General features: G+C 39.5%; 1 protein-coding gene across 2 annotated transcripts in view; it reads right to left on the reverse strand.

Moving 5' to 3' along the window:
• ANTXR1 (ANTXR cell adhesion molecule 1) overlaps nucleotides 1–23,430 on the reverse strand; it is a 241,284-nt gene that overhangs the window by 204,568 nt on the left and 13,286 nt on the right. The window contains exons 2-3 of one of the 2 annotated variants that reach the window (XM_057741035.1): nucleotides 11,163–11,234; nucleotides 6,796–6,826 (exon numbers count right to left, since the gene is read on the reverse strand). In XM_057741035.1, the coding sequence (XP_057597018.1) occupies nucleotides 6,796–6,826; nucleotides 11,163–11,208 (77 nt within the window). In that variant the 5' untranslated portion in view covers nucleotides 11,209–11,234. Of the gene's footprint in view, nucleotides 1–6,795; nucleotides 6,868–11,162; nucleotides 11,235–23,430 lie in introns of both variants that reach the window. The other variant, XM_057741034.1, reaches the window with a different exon arrangement.

Genomic DNA, 23,430 nt, shown 5'->3' on the forward strand with positions numbered 1-23,430 from the left:
AGCATGATATAATGCAAAGCACATGAGTTAGACTGAACCCAGAACCTGGAATCAGAATACCAATTCTGCCATTTTTATTCTTTGACTTTAGCAAGTTATCTAAGCTCTCTGAATCTCAGTGTCCTTATTTGTAGAACTGAAGTAATAACTGGCAAGAAGGAGTAAACTTGCCATAGGCTATCTCTTCTGTTGATTATAATAAAAAGTCTGGACAAAATGAAAAAAGCAAACACAATAAGACTCTGAAAAGCAAAAAAATGCAGGTGGATTGGAGAGTTAAAACCTGGAGAAATAACCCATACAAGGATGAATTCCAAATTTTTCTTCTTCATTTCCCTCAAGGCTTTAATCTGAGGGTGGGCCTCATTCACATGGCAGTAGCCTGGGATGTCACCTAAACGCTAAGACAGCCTCCATATTTTGTGCCCCTGGGAAAAGATGCCCCTGTGGTTCAAAGAATGTGGAGGAAATCCCATTTCTATTTCTCTTTTATTACTCCTGGCTTTGCCCCAAGGATGGCCTCAGTACAGAGCTGCGTACAGCAATGTGGTGACCAAAACTCCAAGAGAAACTCCATTTTTCTTGCTAAAAGGCTTGGAAAGGGGGAGGGGGATGTTCAGTGAGAAAATCGTCTGTGGGGAATCCAGGAGAGGAGAGAGCTGGAGAAGAGGATTCCTCTAATTCTGTGTATGAAGCTGTATACGTCCCAGGCTTACCTCTGAACTGCACATGTGCAGGTGAGACCCAAAGCAGCCTAGCCAAGACTTTGAAAACTGAACTGAATTAAAAATCACCACTCAGAAAATAGAGATAGAACTTGTGATCTGAACCTAGCCAAGGTGACTGCCTACTAGAGCAAACAAACACACAAATCAACATTCTCTATAGGATTTGAATATGACTCAGTCTCAACAATATAATATTAAAAACTTTTGAATATAATCTAAAATTGCTTGACATACAAATCACCTAGAAAATGTGACAATTCTCAAGAGAGAAGACAATTAAGATGCCAATCCTGAGTTACTGGAATTATCAGTTATAATAACTGCAGTTATTATATGTTATAATAACTATAATCCATGAGGTAAAGGTACAGACACTAGAAATAAATGTAGAGACAGAAGTTCTCAGCAGAGAAATAAAAATTTCAAAAAGAACCAAATAGTTATTTTAGGACTGAAAAACAGAATATCTGTAATAAGAAATTCAGTAGATGAGCTAAACAGCAGAATGGAGATGCCAGAGGAAAGAGTCAGTCAACATGAAGATAGAACAGAAACAACTCGTATAAAGAATAGAAAGAAGACTGCAGGACTTCAGGGACATGTGGAATAATATCAAAAGGTCTAACGTGTGTCACTGGGGTCTCAGAAGGAGAGGGGAAAATGACCAGTGCAGAAAAAACTACTTGAAAAATAATGGCCACAGATCCACCCAATTTAGTGAAAGACATAAATTTCTAGATTCAAAAAGCTCAGCAAAGCCAAAATAGGATGAACTCAAAAAACAAACGGAAAAAACCCAAACACCCGCCCCTCCCCCCCCCCCAAAAGACCATGCTGGGCACATCATAATCAAACTGCTAAGAACTAAAGATAAAGAAAAAAAACTTGAAAGCAGTTAGTGAAAAATGATACTTTACATATGAAACAATAACAAATGACTACAGAGATCACATTAGATAAATGATACGTAATACGTAAAGTGCTTAGCAGATAAAAGACACAAATGGTAGGTATTATTAATCTATTTGTAATTACTTTGCTACATTTCAATACAACATAATTATTTTCCATTCTATTTCTTCAAACTTACCATGGTTTCCCCTGTGTGGTTGTGATCCCAAGAACTGGATGTAAATGTACTTTTGATATTATTTCCTTTGATATACCCCAAATCTTTTGCTCTTGTTGAAACGAGAGTCTCTGCTAATTCATGTCTTGTTTTTGAGCGAGTTTTTAAAAATTCTGTAAGTTTCCTCAATTATTACATAGGTATAATAATGCATCTTTTACTGTTGTATAGGGATATCGTGAAGATCAAATGAGACATAGGAAAAAAATATAAAAATTCCAGGAATCAACTGAACCACTGACAGTCATATATTTCAGAAACAGTAGCAGGTTGGAAGTTCTGAAAGCCTGATTTCTTTATGCCAATCTCATGAGAAAGTATCTTAGAGAGAGCTGGCTTGCCCACGTCCTTCCACAGGTTGACAAGGTTCGGGATGTGTCAGTGAACCACTGTCACACTTTGCCAGCTGAACTGCAGGTGAGGCCAAGCGGTTACCACATGAAACTCATTCCCCCTTTTTTTTTTTTGATTTATAATGTTGTGTTAATTTCTACTGTACAGCAAAGTGATTCAATTATATATATATACTTGTATATATAATTATATATATACATATACGTGTGTGTGTGTGTGTGTATACACACATTCTTTTCATGTTCTTTTCCATTATGGTTTATCACAGGATATTGAACATAGTTCCCTGTGCTATACAGTAGGACCTTGTGTTTATCCATCCTATATATAATAGTTTGCAATGTAGAAACAATAAATGCTGGAGAGGGTGTGGAGAAAAGGCAACCCTCCTGCACAGTTGGTGGGAATGTAAATAATTGGTACAGCCACTATGGAAAATAGTATGGAGAGTCCTTAAAAAACTAAAAATAGAACTACCATATGACCCAGCAATCCCACTCCTGGGCATATAACCTGAGAAAACCATAACCCAAAAAGAAACATGTATTGCAATGTTCATTGCAGCACTATTTACAATAGCCAGGACATGGAAGCAACCTAAATGCCCATCAACAGATGAATGGTTAAAGAAGATGTGGCACATATATACACTGGAATATTACTCTCAGCCATAGAAGGAATGAAATTTAGTTATTTGTAGTGAGGTGGATGGACCTAGAGTTTGTCATACAAAGCGAAGTAAGCCACAAAGAGAAAAACAAATACCGTATGGTAACTCATACATAGGGCATCTAAAAAAATGGTACAGATGAACCCAGTGACAGGGCAAGAATAAAGATGCACATGTAGAGAAAGGACTTAAGGACACAGGGTGGAGGGTGAAGGGGAAGCTGGGACGAAATGAGAGAGTAGCATTGACATATACACACTACCAAATGTAAAATAGATAGCTAGTGGGAAGCTGCTGCATAACACAGGGAGATCAACTCAATGATGGATGATGACTTAGAGGGCTGGGATAGGGAGGGTGGGAAGGAGTCGCAGAAGGGAGGGGATATGGAGATATATGTATAAATACAGCTGATTCACTTTGTTGTACAGCAAAACTGGCACAACAGTGTAAAGCAATTACATTCCAATAAAGAGCTTAGAAAAAAATAGTTTGCATCTGCTAATCCGAAATCATTCAGCATTTAGCAAGGTATTTCTGGTTGCTGTTTGATGCATATTCATTCTTTAAATATTAAATGCTGCTTCCAGCATTTAATAGGAGTAGTGAAGTTAAGGCACAAAAAGCTAGATTTAAAGTAGGATTCAGATGACTAACATGAACTAGCATAACCAAAACGGGTCTGAAAGGCTCGGCGTTCTAATAGTGTTTATAAATCTGTGACCTCCCTTCACCTCTCCAACTTCCCAGAGGCTGTGAGCAGTAGCACACAAAATATCCACAAGGGATGTGTGAACTTGGTCTCTTGCCAAACTCTTAGGCACAGAGGGAGTGGAATCAGACTGAAGCAGCACTAGGCAGCCTCGGGTTGTAGGAGGATGTGAAGAATGAATGAGAGGAGTTTTCTTCGAAGAAAAGACATCTCTGCAAATTAAGACTGAAGATATTATCATATATAAAGACTGAGAGAGATTAGGAGTCTTGCATGTAGTCCACAGGCTCAAGACATTGTCTCAGAGCTTCTTAAAATCCTTGACCCTATGGGAGAGGGGTGAGGACACTGTTAACTGCTTGGAGAGAAAGGATGGAAAGGATGATTCAATATATTAAAAAATGCTGTAGCAAAGGACTTCCTCTGTCTGAGTCTCAAAGGGAACCGCAGCAGAAGGACATTGAGATTCGATCAAGAGTGGAAAGATTTAGAAGTAGCTGTTGTCATTGCCTCTTTCATAGAGATCCTTATGAGGATAATTATGAGAATAATTATGACAATAAATTTTACAGTAACTCTGACATGCAGTCGGATGAGCTGTAAACCTTATTTTTGTACTATTTTTTCTTGCTGGTAATTTTAGGATCATTATGAAGCAGCTTGGGGAAGACTGTGTGCCAATATTTTGATAACCTACATTATAAACTCTGTGATGCCTTTTTTCTTGCATCTCTTTTCTACCTTAATACAGGCAACATATAAGGAATCTATATAGCTTGCATTTGAATAACTTGAATAGACTTTAGTTCGACTTTGATTTGACCCCAAAGAAGCACTACTAGGTCTCAGGTATTGCCTGTTTTATAAGCCTGAAGTCCACTGTAAGATGAAACCCAAAATCAAAAATTTGAAACAAATTAACTTGTGTGGAAGGAATGTAAAGAAAACCATTGTTAGAACAGCGGATTGAACTGTAAAAAAATTTTTTGATATGCTGTTTCAATTTTCAGTAGCAAATAAACATGTATACAGAGGATCTTAAAAAAAAAAAATCCTTGGCTAATACTGAAGGGAAGTCACACAGGCTTCCTGGGCTTCATGAGTCTCTGTTTAACAACAAGTGGACTGGAAAGAATGTGCGGCCTGCATCTAGAGTGGGTTCTGCTCAGTATTCTTAGGGACATGATAAGGCCTCAGTTTCTCCTTCTGTCAATAAGGGATAAGAAACCCTTGTTTTTAAAATGGGGTTTTGGTGCATCTCAAATGGCATGCGTGCATATAATAGATACCACTGAAGGAGTAACAGGATTTGAAAACTTCCATATGGTGCGGAGTGCTCTTTCTGTTACAGATGGGAAACAAAGACAGGGAGAAAAATAGGGACTAGCTCAGATGTGCTGTGTGAGTGCAAATTCCAGAAAACCTTACTCCATCCTGTTAGTCCTAGTCTCATTTCTAGAAGAATGGCACAGAATAAAGTCTTCCTGCCCTCCCTGTACTTGCCATTCCTTCCTTCGTTTCCCCATCATGTCCACAAAAGTTGGCTAATAGTCCCACATGTGCCCTGCCCTGGGCCCTCTCTCATGTGGACCATACCACTTTTTAAAATGTGGACATGAAAAGATGCTAGACATCACTAATCATTAGAGAAATGCAAATCAAAACTACAATGAGGTATCACCTTACACCAGTCAGGATGGCTGTCATCAAAAAATCTAGCAACAATAAATGCTGGAGAGGGTGTGGAGAAAAGACAACCCTCCTGCACCATTGGTGGGATTGTAAATTGGTATAGCCACTATGGAGAACAGTATGGAGGTTCCTGAAAAAACTAAAAATAGAGCTACCATATGACCCAGCAATCCCACTCTTGGACATATACCCAGAGAAAACCGTAATCCAAAAAGATACATGTACCACAATGTTCACTGCAGCACTATTTACAATAGCCAGGACATGGAAGCAACCTAAATGTCCACTGACATATGAATGGATAAAGAAGATGTGGCACATATATACAATGGAATATTACTCAGCAATAAAAAGGAATGAAATTGAATTATCTGTAGTGAGGTGGATAGACCTAGAGTCTGTCATACAGAGTGAAGTAAGTCAGAAAGAGAGGAACAAATACCATATGCTAACACATATATATGGAATCCAAAAAAACGGTACTGATGAACTCAGTGGCAGAGGAAGAATAAAGACGCAGAGGTAGAGAACAGACTTGAGGACATGGGGAGGTGGGGAAGGAGAAGCTGGAACAAAGTGAAAGAGTAGCATTGACATTTATATACTACCAAATGTAAAATAGCTAGTGGGACGCAACTGCCTACCACAGGGAGATGAACTCAATGATTGCTGATGACCTAGAGGGTGGGATAGGGAGGGTGGGAGGGATGCTCAGGAGGGAGGCTCAAGAGGGAGGGGATATGGGGATATATGTATAAATACAGCTGATTCGCTTTGTTGTACAGCAGAAACTGGCATAACAGTGTAAAGCCATTTTACGCCAATAAAGATTGAAAAATAAAAATTAAAAAAAATTTTTTTTAAAAAGTGGACAGAGTGTTATTAACTCAGGAAAAGTGTCATCTCCAATATACCATCCTAGTTATGAATAGATGACATGTCTCTGTTACTGCTAGTTTTCATCTGCAAGTGGTAAACCCTCAAATAGTGTTTTCGCTAAGCTAGGTCTAGCTAATCCTTTTATGTCAGCAACATTTTCCCACACCTGATTCAAATTTTATTTTGTGGTACCATAAACCCTCCCTTTCTATTCCCTGCCTTTGTAATTAAGGATGATAATATTTCAAATTCTTACTTCTCTCACAGTGCACTTATATCTCTGAACCCTTAATCCACAAAATAAATCTAATTTAAATAAAAGAAAATATAGTCCCCCAAGAATTTGGTTTGCTAACATTTTGCTCCAAGTTAGCAAACTGAGTCACCAATAAAAGGTAATATTTGCCTTAATGTAATTTGTAAAATTTCACCAACATCAGCAAATTCTATCAAAGTCATGGCAGAGTAAATTAGCAGAAGGGTCGATGTGCAAAGTTCAAGGCATAAGTGAAAAGAGGGAACGATTCGAGTAAGATGACAGACAGATCAAGGCTGGCAGGAGGGTGCAATTACCAAAACTACTTAAGAAAAGCTGTGTTTTTGTACTGACAGGGATGGGGAGCATCCTTACCTGTCTTCTGTTAGCTTCATGAGGGTTGTTCCTTGAGTGGAAAAGACAATAAAGGACATTCTTAGCTGTGGGCTGGAAAGGAAAAGCAATTCTATTAGGGCACAAAGAGAGACTGTGGAAGGCCATTCCCTTCCAGGTTTCTCCCCTCTTCCTCCCTTCGTATTACTGCTGCTGGAGTGGCTGACCTACAACCCGAAGGGCGCCTCCGCAGCTGGTGTTGCAAGTAGTCAGCCAGCAGCACAGCCTTGAAGCTGTGGACCAAAGAGAAGACTCACTTTATCTTCCTGGAGGCTGCTTCTGATTTGACACCACCACTCAGTGAGTGTGGGTTGCAAGTCAGAAAGCTAAAATTCATCACTCTCCTCTGCTCTGTCTGAAGGGTGTCCCTAGGAAACTGGTTCACGTGTAGTCTATACAGATTGGGATCCCAACAGACAACATTTGATAGTGTCTCCACTGTAGTTTGGTGTATGCTGTAATGAACAGTGTGTCTCAGGCAGTGGCAGCTTGATGCCATTAACCATGAAGATTATACAATTCATTTTACTCTGCAAGTAGGATGACCATCAACTTTTAATTTCTACTTGGCTTCCCAAGGAGGTTACCCTATAAGGAGAGCACGTGCAGACAGGCCACAAGACTATCCATTCCACTTGGTAGTTAAGCTTCTCATGATTAATGAATACATCAGCATGGTTTTTATATAGTGGTACTTGGGAGCTTTGTCAATAAAATCCATACTCTGAGAAACAGAACAACTCTCAGCTGAGGATAAACATGTTTTTCTGTCTGCAAGATGGACTGTCAGACTACAGTGGATTTACCACCACAATGCCATCCCTTTGGTGCTCTCTCTACATAGTCTGCTGTTTCACCCTTCATAGCATCAACCTGTTTCTTCATGAAGCAGTAACCTCCCCTACCCGACCTGGCCCCAAATCTTATAGTTCCCACTTTCTCAAATGTTTCTCCAAACTAGTCCCCCTTTTCCTGACAATAGTAATTGTTTCCTAGCTGGTGACCTTGCCCATCATTATTCCCGCTCCAATTCATTCCTCACACAGCCCAGAATGACTTTCCTAAAATATAAATCAGATCTTGTCACTCATCTGCTATCAAACCTTCAATGGCTCCTAGTGCCTCCAAGATAAGGTCTACATCCATTACCATATGTCTGATGCATCTTTGGAGACCCTTAGCGTGGTGTGTAATACTTGGTAGGAGCCCAAGCCCAAGCTGGTGAATTGAAACTGGCCTCTCAAAAAAGACCTGGCTTCTCTGTCCAAGGCACCATGCTGCCTGTCTCTAGCTCACTAGTGCTGGGCCAGCAGGACACCACATCATAAATAACAATAATAATCATAATTATCATGATAATATAATAATGGCCAACCTTACCAAGTGCTTACTGTGTGCCAGGCACTACTGTAAGTGATTTGCATGTATTATCTCATTAAACCTGTAACAACTTTATGAGATCATTACTATTTTTATTCTTATTTTTCACAAAAGGAAATTGAGACCCTGAAAGATAAAATAATTTTCTGAAGGTCACCCAGTGGGAGAGCGGTGGACCTGGGGCTTAAAACCAAGCATTCTGATTCTAGAATTTGGGCTTTTAACCACTATGTTATACTGCCTCCCTTATATAGAGTTAAGCTCTGGAAAGAATGAATTTGAAATGTGGGAAATGTAGCTCTCCAAGGGGTCATAGGTATACGAGTCTGGGCTGGAGACATAACTTGGGAGTTCTCAGCATACTGATGTGAGTAAAATTGTTCAGAGTGTCAGCAGGAGAAAGGAAGGGAGCCAAACCTAGAACCTACACCAACATTTAAAAGCCTGGCTCCAGGAGAAAGGAGAGCCAGAAGCCAGTGGAGGAGAGAATTTCAAGAAGAAATAAATCTGAATCCATTGAAGCTCTTCTATCCAGCAGAACAAGCACTGAATGGCTCTCAATGGATCTGTCCTCTAGGGCATTACTTAGGGACTTTGGTGAGAGCAAGCAGGTGCAGGGTGGGGATGAAGGTCAGATGGGAGTGAGTCAAGGAATGAATGAGAAGTAAGGATATGGAGACAATCAGTCTTTAAAGACATTTGAGTGAGAAACTGGTAAAGAATTAAGGTAGCAGCTATAGAAAGACACAATCAGGAAATTCATTGTTTTTTTCAGATGAAGTTATGTCTATTAAGAGTAGAAATGGACCTAGAGGAAAGGTAGAGAAAAATACAAGAGAGAAACAAAGATCTGGGGGATACCGAGACAATGGGATAAAATGGACTAAAATGGAAGGACTGGCTTTGAATAGGAGGGATACTTGAATGTCAGAGATGAAGGGAAAGCATGCATGCATCTTTTAAGAGTTGGATTGGAATAGGAGGTAGTTCCCTGGCTGCTATTCTCTGGGCTCTTGGTGAAGTAGGAGGTGAAGTTCTTTGCTGAGAGTGATGGGTATGAGGTTCAGGTTGGGGGCTTAAAGAAAATGGTGAAAAGTTATGTTACTGACTGAGCAGGTATTGTGTGTCAGGCACTGTTACAGGCCCTGGGGCTGCAGCAATCCACAAAAGGCAGTCCCTCCTCTTGGAGTTTGTATGGCAGTAGTGTCTTAGTGCCACACTTTGAGGGGGTCCATAGCCAAAGAGGGCCAGAGGAGACAATTAAAGGAAAGTGCCTCGTGGTCTGGATTAAGCCATGTTAACTATGACGGTCCTCAGTTTCTTTGTCTATAAAATGAACAGGACTGGATTAAGTGGTCTCTTAGTTCCCTCAATCCCTACCTCTAACTTCTTTAAATCTAAAATAGCCAAGTGTCTGGAGCTGCTGAAGGAACTGGGGAAAAGAAGTGCGGAGTGCCCACTCTAAGCCAGGTGCTGGGCTAGTTGCTTTACACACGTTTTCTCTTATAATTTTCACAGCAAACTAGGGTTCAACCAAGGTAAGTAAAGTGCTATGGTTGCCCAATGGTGCTTGGATGCAAATCCACATCTGCCTGACTTCAAAACCTTTTCCAGGAGACTCTTCTGCTTTAGAGGGAATAGAAAACCATTAGAGCAAATAGAGACATAGCAGATACTCTCAAGTGTCTGGAGGCAGATTTGTTTTACATCACTCCAGATGGATGAGAGTGTAGGAAAGGACATTATGGGTCACTGACAAAAAGACTCTTACGGAAACTGGAATTGTCCAACTATTGGGTTGTTTGACTCAAAAGGCAGCCGTTTCTCACCAGAGCTATTCAAGTTGGGGGTGAGTGAATGCCTTGGAGGATAGCTTGGGAAGTTGTTCCTTTCAATTCTAAGCGTCTATGCTTCTCTTATTTTGCTTTTAATACCACCCATGTATTTACTTCTCTCCTTTCCCTCTACTTTTTCCCTGTCTCCTCCCAGCCTCTGTTTTCTCCCTTCATCTGGGTTTATAAGCTTCCTGCTGTAGTTTCCAATTTCTGACATCACACAAAGGACATCTCTTAACCCTCTCCCTCCAATCATGCAGGTGGGTACCTGTTGAGAGCAGTAACCCTTTCCCTCTGAGATAAAAAAAAAAAAAAAACTTACTCAAAGAGGAAGTATATGGTTACTCACATCAGCTGGAAGACTCTACAGAGGCCATCAAGGAGGAGTGGAGATGCTTTCGAATTAACAATGATCAGAACAATTTTACCAAAGACCTTGATGACTGGTTTCAAGCATATCAGTGAATGCTATCACAGTTTTGTTGTCCTTTGGAGGCTGCATGCAAGGAGGGTGAAATGACCTCCTTTCTTTTACTAGTGGGTGTCTATTCTTAATGGAAAGTAGGACCTCCGAAGCCCCTGCAATGTTTATAATGACAATGTTCAAAATTGCATTGTTCTCCCTTGGAAAGTGGTGTCAAGAATGCTCAGAGGATTCTTCCTGATAAGGCACATAGCCAGGCTGGCCAACCATGGCGGTTTGCCCAGGACTCAGGAGAGCTCCCAAGATGTGAAACTTTCAGTGCGAAAACCGAGAAAGTCCTGGGCAAACTGGGATGAGTTGGTTACCTTACACCCTCCAGCCTCTACACATGGGTCCAGCCAGAATGCGCCAATTGCCCCAGCATGATGCACTGTGAAAGAAAATGTTAATGATCCTTCTAGAAGGATATTATACAACAAGAGAGGGAGAAAGTTAAAATGTTGGTCTTATACCAAATTGGGGTCCTCTTGAAAACTTGAAGCCAAAAGTTATTCTAATATGTGGCAAAGATGAAAACAAAGTCAAGTCTCTGTTACAAGATCTGAGGGTCTACCTTTGTCAAAAAGCATCCCCAAAGTAGTTAGTAAGTAGTAGAATACCAAACATAGGCTGGTATTACTCATGACAGAACTACATGTTATGTTTCTCACCTGATGAATTTATGAGCCAACTGTTCCACGAAGTAATAGATTTCATTCCAGTGGTGCAGCACACTTCCTGATCTAGGAAAATAAAGCAGATGTAACTTAATCAGGTGTTCATTTGTCTTTACTTTGTGTCAGTCTATTATTTTACATTTGACCTATCCTCTAACTGGGCTCATTATCTGAAACTTCCATAACTTTGGAAATTATTTGAAAGGATGCTTAGATTTAATGTTAGAATTCTGAGAAATTTTGGCAAAGAACTCCCTTCACTCCACCTCCCACTCCTCCCCACCCCACTCCATACACTCATTTGCTAAAAAAACCCCAAACGAACAAAAACAAACAAACAAAAACAAAACAAAAAACCCCTGGGCCCAACCAGATTCACAAGATAGTTTCAAGTCTTTAAGAAACAGTTATTTTTGTGCTAAATTATTGCTCTGATTAGAGAAGAAAAACGATTCCAATTCATTTAAATGAAATAAACACAAATCAGATGCTCAAACAGACAAAGATAAACAAATCCCCCTCCTCAAAAAGAGTTAAAATTCATTGGTAAATATAGCTTCAAAAATCCCTAAATAAAATATAGCAAGACAAATCCAACAGGAATCCAACAGAATACTAATTAATTAATTGGGGGAGTTTATTTCAGGAATGTATGGACAGTTCAACATTTAAGGCTATTTAACATAACTAGTCATACTAATAAAGAAAAGAAGAAAAGTGGTACAGCCTTTCATTATTAAAAAGAGGGAAACTTTACTGAAAAAAGAGGGAAACTTTCTCAAACATATGGAATTACAGCAATTTGTTTTATTTTATTTTTTAATAGATTTATTTATTTATTTATTGACTGCGTTGGGTCTTTGGTGGTGTGTGTGGGCTTTCTCTAGTTGCGGCGAGTGGGGGCTACTCCTCGTTATGGTGAGCAGGCTTCTCATTGTGGTGGCTTCTCTTATTGTGGAGCACGGGCTCTAGGCCCACAGGCTTCAGTAGCTCTGGCGCACGGGCTTAGTTGTTTCATAGCATGTGGGATCTTCCCAGACCAGGGATCGAACCCCTGTCCCCTGCATTGACAGGCGGATTCTTAACCACTGCGCCACCAGGGAAGTCCGGGAATCACAGCATTTTAGATTTGGAATGGGGCTTCTTTGTTTCCCGAGGTTGTCTTCTGTTTCACTGACACTACTTACTGCTGCTTCAATTCAGCTTATAAATATTTTTCATAGTGCTCGTACTCAAGTCTGTTGCATTGACTTCATAGTAAGTTCTTCTATTCTAGCCCACTCTTCTGTAGCTTTGATGTTCTTTCCTTTCACTTAAGGGTCTGTTTCAGCTGAGCTCTGCATTTCTGCCTCTCATTCTAACAATTCTTGAGGTTAGAGTATGCTCCTTTGACTCTGACATTTTGTACTGCAAACATTTTCCACTGGTTTCAGATTCTTCTATTTTTTCACTCATTTACCTTAATTTTAACTTCTAGAGATTTATTGTTATTTTTTCTGTTTCAGACTATTTTACAGATATTTAAGATGAATCTGTGCAGAGTAGATTTTATGCCTTCCTTTTCATAATACAGTATCTCTAGGAATTCTCATTCTGGTTGAGTGTATTCCATCTCTATGAGACAAATTTATTTTTTTTTTTGCTCCATATCCAGAAATGATATGTCTGTCTGATCTGAACAGAAGTGATACAATATGTTATGGCCATATACTGAAAATTTCCATATCATAAGGATAGCTCATGTTTCCCAAGTTAATCTACAACTTCAATTCTAGGAAAAATTCTGAAAGCATGTTTTGTGAAACTCAAAAACTGACTTCAAAAATGAAATGAAGATTAAAGTTCTAAAGTAATCAAAGCAATAATGAAAAAGAACAAAGTTGGAAAGCTTGCCCTATCACATATAGTGACCCTATATGCATGATATAGAACAGTAGAGCCAGTGGAGTAAAATGGAGAACCTGCATCGCGATGTATGTGAGGTCTTGCTATATAGTGAAAGAGGTGATTCAAATTAAGGAGGGAAGATAAACCCGTCCATAAATTATGCTGTGACAATGGATTTCTAGTTGAAAACAACCAATCAGATCACTGTCTCACAGCAAATGTAGCCTTGGATGTATTAAAATGTAATGGGAAAAACAAAACTCTCAATCTACTGGGTGAATTAGGGAGGGAGATTTTTATGTCATCAGGGCAGTGAAGGGCTTCTTTAACCAGATACAAAAAAGTAGGAATTGTTTTTTAAGAAAAGAATAATTTTGACTATCCGAACCATCTAAAATTCTGGATGACAAAAGATATCATCAACAAAGACAAGAGAAGGAGAGAAGATGTCTGCAACAAATAAAAAAGGCAAAAGGTTTTAAGTAAATCCTTTTTGGGTTACTATTTCTTTGTTCTCAAGGATTGGCCACAAATCATTTGCATTCCTTTACTTATTAAAACGGGTTGCCTTGGGCTTCCTAGGTGGCGCAGTGGTTAAGAATCCGCCTGCCAATGTAGGGGACACAGGTTCGATCCCTGCCCCAGGAATATCCCACATGCCTCAGAGCAACTAAGCTCGTGCGCCACAACTACTGAGCCTGTGCTTTAGAGCCCGTGAGCCACAACTATTGAGCCCATGTTCTGCAACTACTGAAGCCCACGTGCCTAGAGCCCGTGCTCCACAACAAGAGAAGCCACGGCAAGGAGGAGCCCGCACACCACAATGAACAGTAGCCCCCGCTCACCACAACTAAAGAAAGCCCGCGCACAGCAAAAAAAGACCCAACACAGCCAATAAAATAATAAATAAATTTTTAAAAAACCCAAAAAAAAACAAAAAAATGGGTCACCCAATGATAATTCACACTTTCTTTTGTCTTAAAACATTTATTTTCACTCTTCTTCTATCTGACTGACATGTAAAATTTAGCCAATGTTGGTATTCATCTGATTTCTTGATGCTAGATATAGGGAAAGAAATACCCTGGAGGGCTGAGAAGAGTCTAAATCTATCTGGAACACTTTCTTGCCAATGGGCAGGTGCTCTATTTTTCTCAGGAAGAAAATAAAATGAGACCCTTAAGATAAAACGGGAGGGAAGGAAATATTGACAGGCTTGCTTTTCCCAACCCAACTCTGCTAATAATTGTCCTGTTACTGTTGAGGTTTGTTGTTTCATATTTACACACAATCATTCTTTACACAATTATATAGCCTTGACCAAAGTGTATCCACTTTGAGACACGCTTGAGATGTACATAGCCTATTCCCTCAAGCACCGAGGGTGAACATAACCTTCTAAGATTCTGGGAACAAACCTGGTTTTGTCTTCTCTTGGGTTACCACAGCACTTCAAGGGGCTTCAAGTATTGTACTAAAGTGGCAGAGGAACATGGGGTTATGTAGATCTGCACCTTGGAATCCTTGAAGTTCTCATGACTGGGCCTTCCTAACCCACACAAACATGCTCTGTCCTACCCAAGATCAACTCACCCCTTAGAGAAGGAAAGAGTCCCATGGCAGCTGCTTCTGGTTTTAGCGTGGAGGTGAGCTTGTCGGATGTGCAGCTCATTTCTCTTTAACCCACATCCCCAGGAGCAAAGGGCTTGCCTGCCTGATGACATGGTCCTCTCCTCTGCCTCCCCACCACCCACTGGCCATAGCTGGACTCCTAACTCTGAACTCTAACTACTTCATCCATTGGGGATCTGGAAACTACCCACTTAGACCTGAACAAGGCTCCTGCCCTTTTCTCATGGGTATAGATATACTGAGTCTTTGATTCTATTTGGACTTTCTACTAAAATGTGTGTGTCTCACCTGCACTTTGCCTTGTAAACTGATTTTCTGGTTTGGAATCTGACTTAATAGCTACTCTCAGAATAATCAACCCAGGATGGTATGTCGATATTTAAACCTGGTCTTCTTTTCAACCCTGAGGACATAAGCGGACTCCTGGTCACAGCCAGGAGAAGTAGGGTGTTGGTTGGGGAAGTGGCAGCTTCTCTCCACCTTACAATGCATAAAATATCTCATTTATCATCCCAAACTGTTTAAGAGTTACTGATCTTAAAGTCCCAGCTATGAAGCCCAATGTTCTCTTTAGGAATGGCTCAGCCAGCCATCGTTACCAAAGCCCCAGCGTAGAAATAAAAACTCCTTCCTAGCCCAAATATAAGTATTACTGGGAAAGGTTCCATTGAACTCCGCTGTGGGTTGTTTTGTCTTGTTTTGTTTTGTTTTTAGAATTGCATTTAACACACAATTGCTGACAAACTATAGTCAAAGAGTTGAAATATCCATTTTAGAAGTCAGTGGATGTGAAATGTCCCAGATATATGACTCAATTAAATCCTAACTCAAATGCAATTTCAGCCCCTGAAGACTTCCATGAGCCAACTGGGTACAGAGATGGTGTGGAGGATTCAGGCCCTTTCTTTGGGATTTCATGCCTTGGTTCCACAAGTATAAATCTCACCAAAATCTGGAATTCAAGTACCCTCCCAAGAATTCTGCTTGAACACAGCCCTACAGAGCTCTGTGCTTACAGATTCACTCAATATACTTGGGTCCACTCAAAATCAGAGTCAACCCCTCTTCACACCACCTTCTGACTTGGCTTTGAGAAGGGCTACCCAGACCATCAGGAGGCAAAGCCACTAGTTCCATGAGAAGGTAACTGTTGGGAGTAGCTCCAGAGTTCCTTACCTATTTTTGTTTTTCTATGCCCTTTCCAGTGTTTGGAACATGATAAGAAGTCAATACATGTTGTGACATTGTGGCTGTGTGTTCCCAGTGAGGGGTTTTGCATGGAACCTCGCATGGCTCTCTGATTATCACTCAGTTATTCCCAATGGTCTGATATACAAAGAGTAAGAGCAAAATAAGAACCCTGAGTCTCATTCTGATTTGTTTCTGAAACACATTCTTTTGTGTTTATGTGAGTTTCCGAACCTCCCTGTGGTTGAGCTCCTTAGAAAACACATGCTCTTTCCATTAGCCACAGATACAACGAGTCAGAAAGAATCAAGTGGGCCAAATTGAGTTAAAATTACTCCCCCCCTTCCCTTTGCACATGGGTTAGAGTAAAACAAAAGGGAAAAAAAAGAGAGCTTGCAGTTGGAACCAACATTCAGGAGCCTTTTAATCCTCAAAGAGCAGAGTCGTGGTAAGGATGGAAATTATAAAACTGTCAGGTCCTGCCTTTCCTTAGCCCCACCCGGCTGAAGTCATTCATGTCCTCGGTGACCCACCCAGGTCCCCAGCTAATCCTGGGAGAGTACAGCAGCCTCAGGCGCCACTAAGTGGGACCAGCAATTAGTTCTGGCCCCACGTTCATCTGTATGCCCCCTCCTGACCCCTCCCCCACTTCTTCCTTGGCCCTCCTCTCCTTCCTCCTACCCTGCACCCTAACTGGCTGGAGCCTGAAACCCTGCCCAGACCTTAAGCCCTTGTCCTCCTGTGACTGACTGAGGTCATAGTCAAGCCTCCCTCCTGGTCAAAAAACTTGACCTCGACTTTTGCCTCCAGTCCAATTTCTTCGGATACCAGTGCAGACCCAAACCAAACCACAGAGCACTGTACTTTGAGTAGGGGGGCTACCCACCCTGCTTTGTCTGTGTCTGAAGACCCCAGCCCTACTGTACTGACGTGTGAGGAATTTTCCCTTTAGTCTCTCTCACTGATGGCTATGACAGCAATGACTTTTAAGCAGAAGAATGCAACCTATTAGTGATTTGGGAAATCAGTTTGGTGGGATGTTGCCAACAGTTAACACAAATGAAACAGAATAGAAATATCAGGATATACTGCATACTGTAACAGAAAGCCATGCTATGTGAAACTTTTAGTTAACTGTGTATAAGTAATACACATACACTGCGTCAAGATGTAAACTGCATTTTTCTTGTGAATGCTCAAAAAGATATTACAGCAAAATATGTACTCCTTTCACCTCCACTAATTCGCCTTTTCCAACACACACACACACACATACCCCCCACACACACACCCCGCACACACACACACACATACCCCACACACACACACACCCCGCACACACACACACACACCAGGAAAAGCCTAAAGGCATTTTCTAATATCAAGTATTGGTACTTCTGGTGCAAATTCAACACAAAATTGCTGTTGTTGCTTTTAAGAGAACAGAAAACTGGTTAGCTGTCCAAAAGGTATTTCCCATAATTGAAATGCATACCAAGATGTGATAAAGGAGACTGAAGGGCCACCAATCAAAGCCACCAATGTGATCCGTGGATGAACACCAAGTGACCATGACAAGACAAGGGATGGTACTGTGGCTGCTGGAAAAGTCAGAGGCACCCTTCACGTGCAAGCCACAAGGACACAATAAGCCCCTCTCAAACACATAGCCATGGGAGTGAGAGAAGTGGGGGCAGGGCAAGACTTGAAAGACAAATTTATTGCGTGTTTAAACTCTTGCACGGGGCTAGGATTTCTAGTTTGGAAGAAAGCTGCCTCCTCTCCTCACTACTCCTGCACCCAGGAGGAGGTCTTCTGAAGATAAGCAAAGCAGCTTTCTCTGTATCTGAGTATAGTGAGAATAAGTTTTTTTCTACCCTGAGATGGTGGCCACTGTAATTCACTTTCCACTGTCATGATGATTAAACTCCCAGGAGCAAGGTATAAAGTGCTCATATTTTAACCCACTCAGGATTAGCTCTTTCTCAAATATCTGTAAGTTTTAGAAGTGAAAATGAATTTTCATTATAGTTTATATGTGGATGTATTTAATAATAGGCCATAGGTTTTTTTCATATTTATAATTTATTTGTCCTTCATTGTTTTAAAACATGGTGGACCAGTTAGGACCAGCCACATAATTTGGAAGATCCAGTGCAAAATGAAAACACACTTGTTCAAAAATTATTGAGAATTTCAAGGTGGCAAGAGCAGAGCATTTAACTAAGGGCAGGACCTTTCTAAGTCTAGGTCCCTGGGCAACCACACAGGTCCCATGCCCATGAAACTGACCCTGGCATCAGTATCCTTTGCACATTTTCTGTTGGGGTGCAAATGTTTTCTCAGTCAGCATACTTTTCCTATAGAGGGCCAGACAATAAATATTTTAGGCTCTGTGGACTATACGGTCTCTGTGGCAAGTACTCAACTCTGCTGTTGTAGCACAGACGAGCCACTGACAGTACACAAACTAAATGACAATACAATTTTATTTACAAACACAGGCTGCAGGCCATCGTTTGCTAACCTCTATCCTAGATGGTCACTTTCTTTCAGTCTTCCTCATTGCCAAGATAATATAAAAATCTATATATTTTTTTCTAGTAGGTGAAGCTTTAGTGTACTTTCACTATTCATTTCCTGTTATTTATTGCTGAGAATGTGGACTGGAAAAATTATGCCTTGGAATATATATGGAGGCATTCTTTGTTACCTTATAAATATTTCATGGGTATTTGAAAGGAAAGTTTATTCTCTGTGGGGTATAGGGTTCAAAATATATTTGTCAATCCCATTAATGATTATTCATATCCTCTATATCCTTTGAACACTCAAGTATTCAGAGAGATGTTTTTTCAGATTCTACTAAGAAAATAATTTGATTTTCATATTCAGTGCTCAAAATAAATGTGTTATTTTAACACATTTCCTAAATATTAAAGTACCCTTGCATTCCTAGGATAAGTTTTTATTTGGTCTTGGTATGTTATTCTTTTACTATACTTTCAGTTTTGTTTTAATGATAATTGATTTCAGATTTACAGCTTTTATGCAAATTTGGTCAGAAGTTTTATATGTGGTTTCTCTGGTAGATATTGATATTAGATAAATGCTAGCTTCCTAAAATAAATCGGGAAACTTCATCTTTTCTACTTTCTGGAAGAGTTTAACTTTATTGAACTTTTCTTTTCCTTGAAGATGAGGTAGGACTTTCCATGAAACTAACTTGGTCCAAAAATCAAAGGACCTACCCCCAAGGGCAAATCAGTACCTCTCAGGTGTCTAGATTCTACTGGGGAGGTTGGGAGGAGAGGCAAAATCACAAAGACTGAACATTTCACCTAAAGGAATTTTTAAAAATCACCACATTGGACTCTTATTATCACTTTGGTTCAAAATTTAAGGATTTCCAGCCCTCCTACTACCCAGTAGGTAGGCGTGGGAGGAAGAAGAGGAGCTTGTGAGCTAGATAAAAGTAAATTGTTTTGGGGGGATATATGTGAATGTAGTAAGAGTAATTTTTTCTATCCTGCATAAAAAGTTTACTTTCACTTTCTCTTTTGAGAATCCATTCTTTAAATTTTATATTTTGCTGTATAACCTCATTGATAACATTATTGTGACTTATTAACTTTTCTGGGGCCATTACTTCTGTTTCTGTTATACCACATCTTTTTCACATCTTTTTTTCTAATACATGTTTCCATTTTGTTGTCAATAGTTTCAAGTGATATTTTTTCAACAAGGGTATGTGGGTGGTAGTATATATTTTGAATTTTTATATGGCTTGAATTTTTATATGGAATTTAAATATCACATTTCACTCAAGAATTTACTGAGGTTTTTTGAGCATTTAATGTTGTAGACCAAAAAAAAAAAAGTCTAATGTCAATCTGACTTTTGCTTTTTTTGTGGGAGATGAGGCCTATTTTTTTCTTTTTTGGAAAAATGTAGACATTTCCATTTACTCTTATATTTTAAAATTTTATTTAAGATTGTGTACATTGTGAATCCTTTAAACATATTAATTAGGCTAAGTATTTGGTAAGTCCTCTAGATTTGAAGACTTCAATCTTTCTTCAGCTCAGGAAAATCAGCTTTTATTATTGCATCTCTTATGTTCTCGTTTCCTAGAATTTATATTTATATATATGTTCCTAGCCTATATACACATATGTGTATTTGTTCCTGGACTTTTTATTATTTATCTCTTGTCTCATAATTTTAATCTCTGTGTTCCTTCTGCCTGAGTTCTGGAAAAAATTTCTTAAACTGTCCTCTGATGGGCCAAAGTTACTTTTGCAATATTCAATGTGGTGGTCCTTGTTTCCAATGAATTTGAATATTCAGAAACAGCATGTTTTCTCTCCAAAAGTTTCTTATTTTCAGCTGTTCCTTTCTCATGACAGACTGCTCTTATTTGTTCATGTAATATCTCAAAATTTACTGAAAATACTAATGAGACATATATTTGCTTAAATGGCTTTGATGGCCATTGCACCTTCTTTTGTATAATCACTAATATTATATTCTAAAGTTTTTTTTTTTAAACTCGTTTCACTTTTTGGGTAATTTCTTGAAGAAAATTATCCCTACTCCCCTTTTTAGAAGGATCCATATGTATTTGAAAACATATTTCTATTTTCTTCACATGTAAGTGACACTTTGACAGGTATAACATTTTAGATCATAATTTTATCCATCAAAATTCTCTACCATTTAATGTTGCAGAACCTCTGTAGGTAACCTGTAACTTTTCCCATTCATAAAATTCTTCTTTTGTGTTTGAAATTAAAAACTTTCACCAGGAAATGTTTAGGTATTCATCTCTTTTAATCAATTTTGATTATTACTTGATGAGCCTATTCAATCTGTACTTTCAGGTTTTTGTCTTTTAATCAGGAAAGTTCTCTTCTGTCAAGTCTCTGAATGTCTCTTCTGGACTATTCTTTAGCAATCCAAATTATCTGATATATTGGATATCTATGTTTGCCATTCAGTATTTATCATCTTCTCTCTCATCATTTTTATGTAACTCATTTTCTATTCAAAGTATAAGGATTTCTCAAACAGGCCTCTGTCCTTTATCTTCTTCATTGTTAGTTAGTTCTTTACTGCTTCTGAGGTGACTTTATAACTTTACATTTTTCCATATCATTTTATATTTCTTTAACTGTTCTAGGTCCCTTTTCTTCTCTTTTCATATTCTATCACTTGTTTCACAAATTTCTTAGTTTATTTAACTTCCCTGAAATCATAACACATAAAGTGCTAAAACTGACCTCTTTTACTATTGAAAATTCTTTCCAGAAACATGTTCTTCCACCTCAGGAATTTTGTTTCACCACTTATTTTCAGTTGCTAAAATCTTGTAGGCCCTATTTTCATCTTTTGTATAATCATTATTATATTTTAATATAATATATTTATATTTTATGGGAAGGTGTAACTGGGTCTCCTATTTGCTTCCTCAATACTATATACAAAGTATATATACGTATATATGGCATTGTCTTCTCACTTATAAACTTCTCTAAGAACTGACTCTGTGGAAGGGAGTTGTTCTTAATGGCTAAAGTAAGTTTATGTTATTGTTTCATCAATTGGGGAGAGTGGGGAATGGAATAACTCCTCATCATTTCTCACAAAGGTTTGTGGGTTTGTTTTGGACACAGTTACACCAATTCCAGCTTGCCATATGTCAGGTTTTTTGGCCGAGTGTCTATTCCAAGTTCACACTGTGCTGTACCTGACCTCATGCCTGATCCCTGCTGCATCAACGTAACGAAAGACAGAACTCTGTCATTTCCCTGGAGGCCCAGGATCTACAGGGAGGACTCAGCAATGCCAGGCAGAATCACTGTCACGAAGATGCCTGGTGTTCGTGCACTCTCTCTCCAGTGGCTCAGTTTCCCCTTCAACTGTCCAGTGTGGTGCGGAAGTACAAGGGCAGCAGGGCTCTGCAGAGATGCTCTCATCCCCCTTATGGCCCACTCTTTACTTCAAACTCATTTCCAGATTTGGGATTGTTCTTGGGGTTCCTCCGGAATCTTCCTCTACATGTTTTTTAACTTGGCAACAGAGTTGAAAGTAGACCCAGGCTGACCTCCTTTAAACTCAACCCATCTGCTTTGTTTCTAGTGGAATTTCTTACAAGTGTGTTGCATGTCAGTGTCGCTGTCCTTAGTGGCTGGACCTGATGCAGGCTTCTCCCAGATGCCTCCTTAAGACTTTCTTTTTTGGGAGATGGGGCAGTTTTAGATGATGGTGGGGGAGGCAGTGAGACGCTAAATGTCCATGTTCAGCTTCTTTTTCAAAAGTCACCCACAAACTTTCTTTTCTTTCTCATCTCAAACTAAGCCCTTCAGCTCATTAAATCTTAATTTCTGCATTTATGGTGCCCTGAAACAGCACTTCTAAAAGTCATCAGTGCTTTTATTTCTGATCTTTCTCAGTTCTTTCTTGCTGGATGTATTTGTAGTATGCATAAATATAACAGAGACTATGTATTGATTTGGCAAAATGGTTTTTAATGCCTTATAGGTCCTTAGGATCTATAAAGATTAGCAAATTACACCACGACATGTATTGAGTACTTACTAAGCAGCAGGCATTGTGCTGAGCACTTTACATTCATTGTGATTTAAGAAGAAGAAGAAGAAGAAGAAGCACTTCCTGTGTGTGCACAGGACTCAGCTCTGAGCACAACAACCCTACATGGTAATACTACTCGCTCCCTTTTCACAGATGAGGAAACCGAGTTCACAAAGAGATTAAGTAACTTGCTCAAGGACACACAGCTAGTAAGAGGTAGGGTTGGACTCTAATCCTAGAGTCCATACTCTTGGTCCAAACACTACTCTCCTATCATCTTTGCTGGTGTTTAAACCTGTGCTCTTAACACCTGCACAACACTGCCTCTCCATGGAGGGGCCAGGAAACGTACAATTCCAATTCATAGAGTTAAGTGTTTAGTTAGCGATAAGTACTGGAGACCTTTGAATGTGGGAGTGGGGAATGCCAGGGAAAGCTTAAAATCGGGGCACTTGAATGGAATCAGGAGTGCCGAACCGGTTGCCCATTTTAATGGAATAAGTTGTACAAGGGCATTCACGTGTTTGGCCTTCAATCCTCTCCTCTTGTTCCTTTAGTGTCTTTTATGACAGCCAATAATCAGGATGACCATATAATCTAAAATTCAAACTGCAACACTTTCAAGAGTAAACTAGAAAGCCACTAATAATTATACTGGGACAAGCACAGGCCAGGAATGTACTGGGTCGTCCATTTATTTATGGTTAGATAGATTATGGCTGTCCAATGGCATCTTGTATTTCCTTTTACCTTAGATTGCTTATTATTGTGACTGGTGTATAGCTACAGCTAGGATACTTCATTTTTCTCTTCTTTGTTATATAATTTCCTTAAAACTGGTATTTGCATTATCTTTTCTGTAAGGAATAATGACTATAATTCTGAACACAATCCTTTGCCAAAGGGTATTGGGAAAGCCCTTTTCTAGGTGGTTCCTACAGGAATGAGCTGTATATGGTTG

The sequence above is a fragment of the Hippopotamus amphibius genome, chromosome 7 (genome assembly GCF_030028045.1).
Source record: "Hippopotamus amphibius kiboko isolate mHipAmp2 chromosome 7, mHipAmp2.hap2, whole genome shotgun sequence".
NCBI classification, from domain to species: Eukaryota; Metazoa; Chordata; class Mammalia; order Artiodactyla; family Hippopotamidae; genus Hippopotamus; species Hippopotamus amphibius.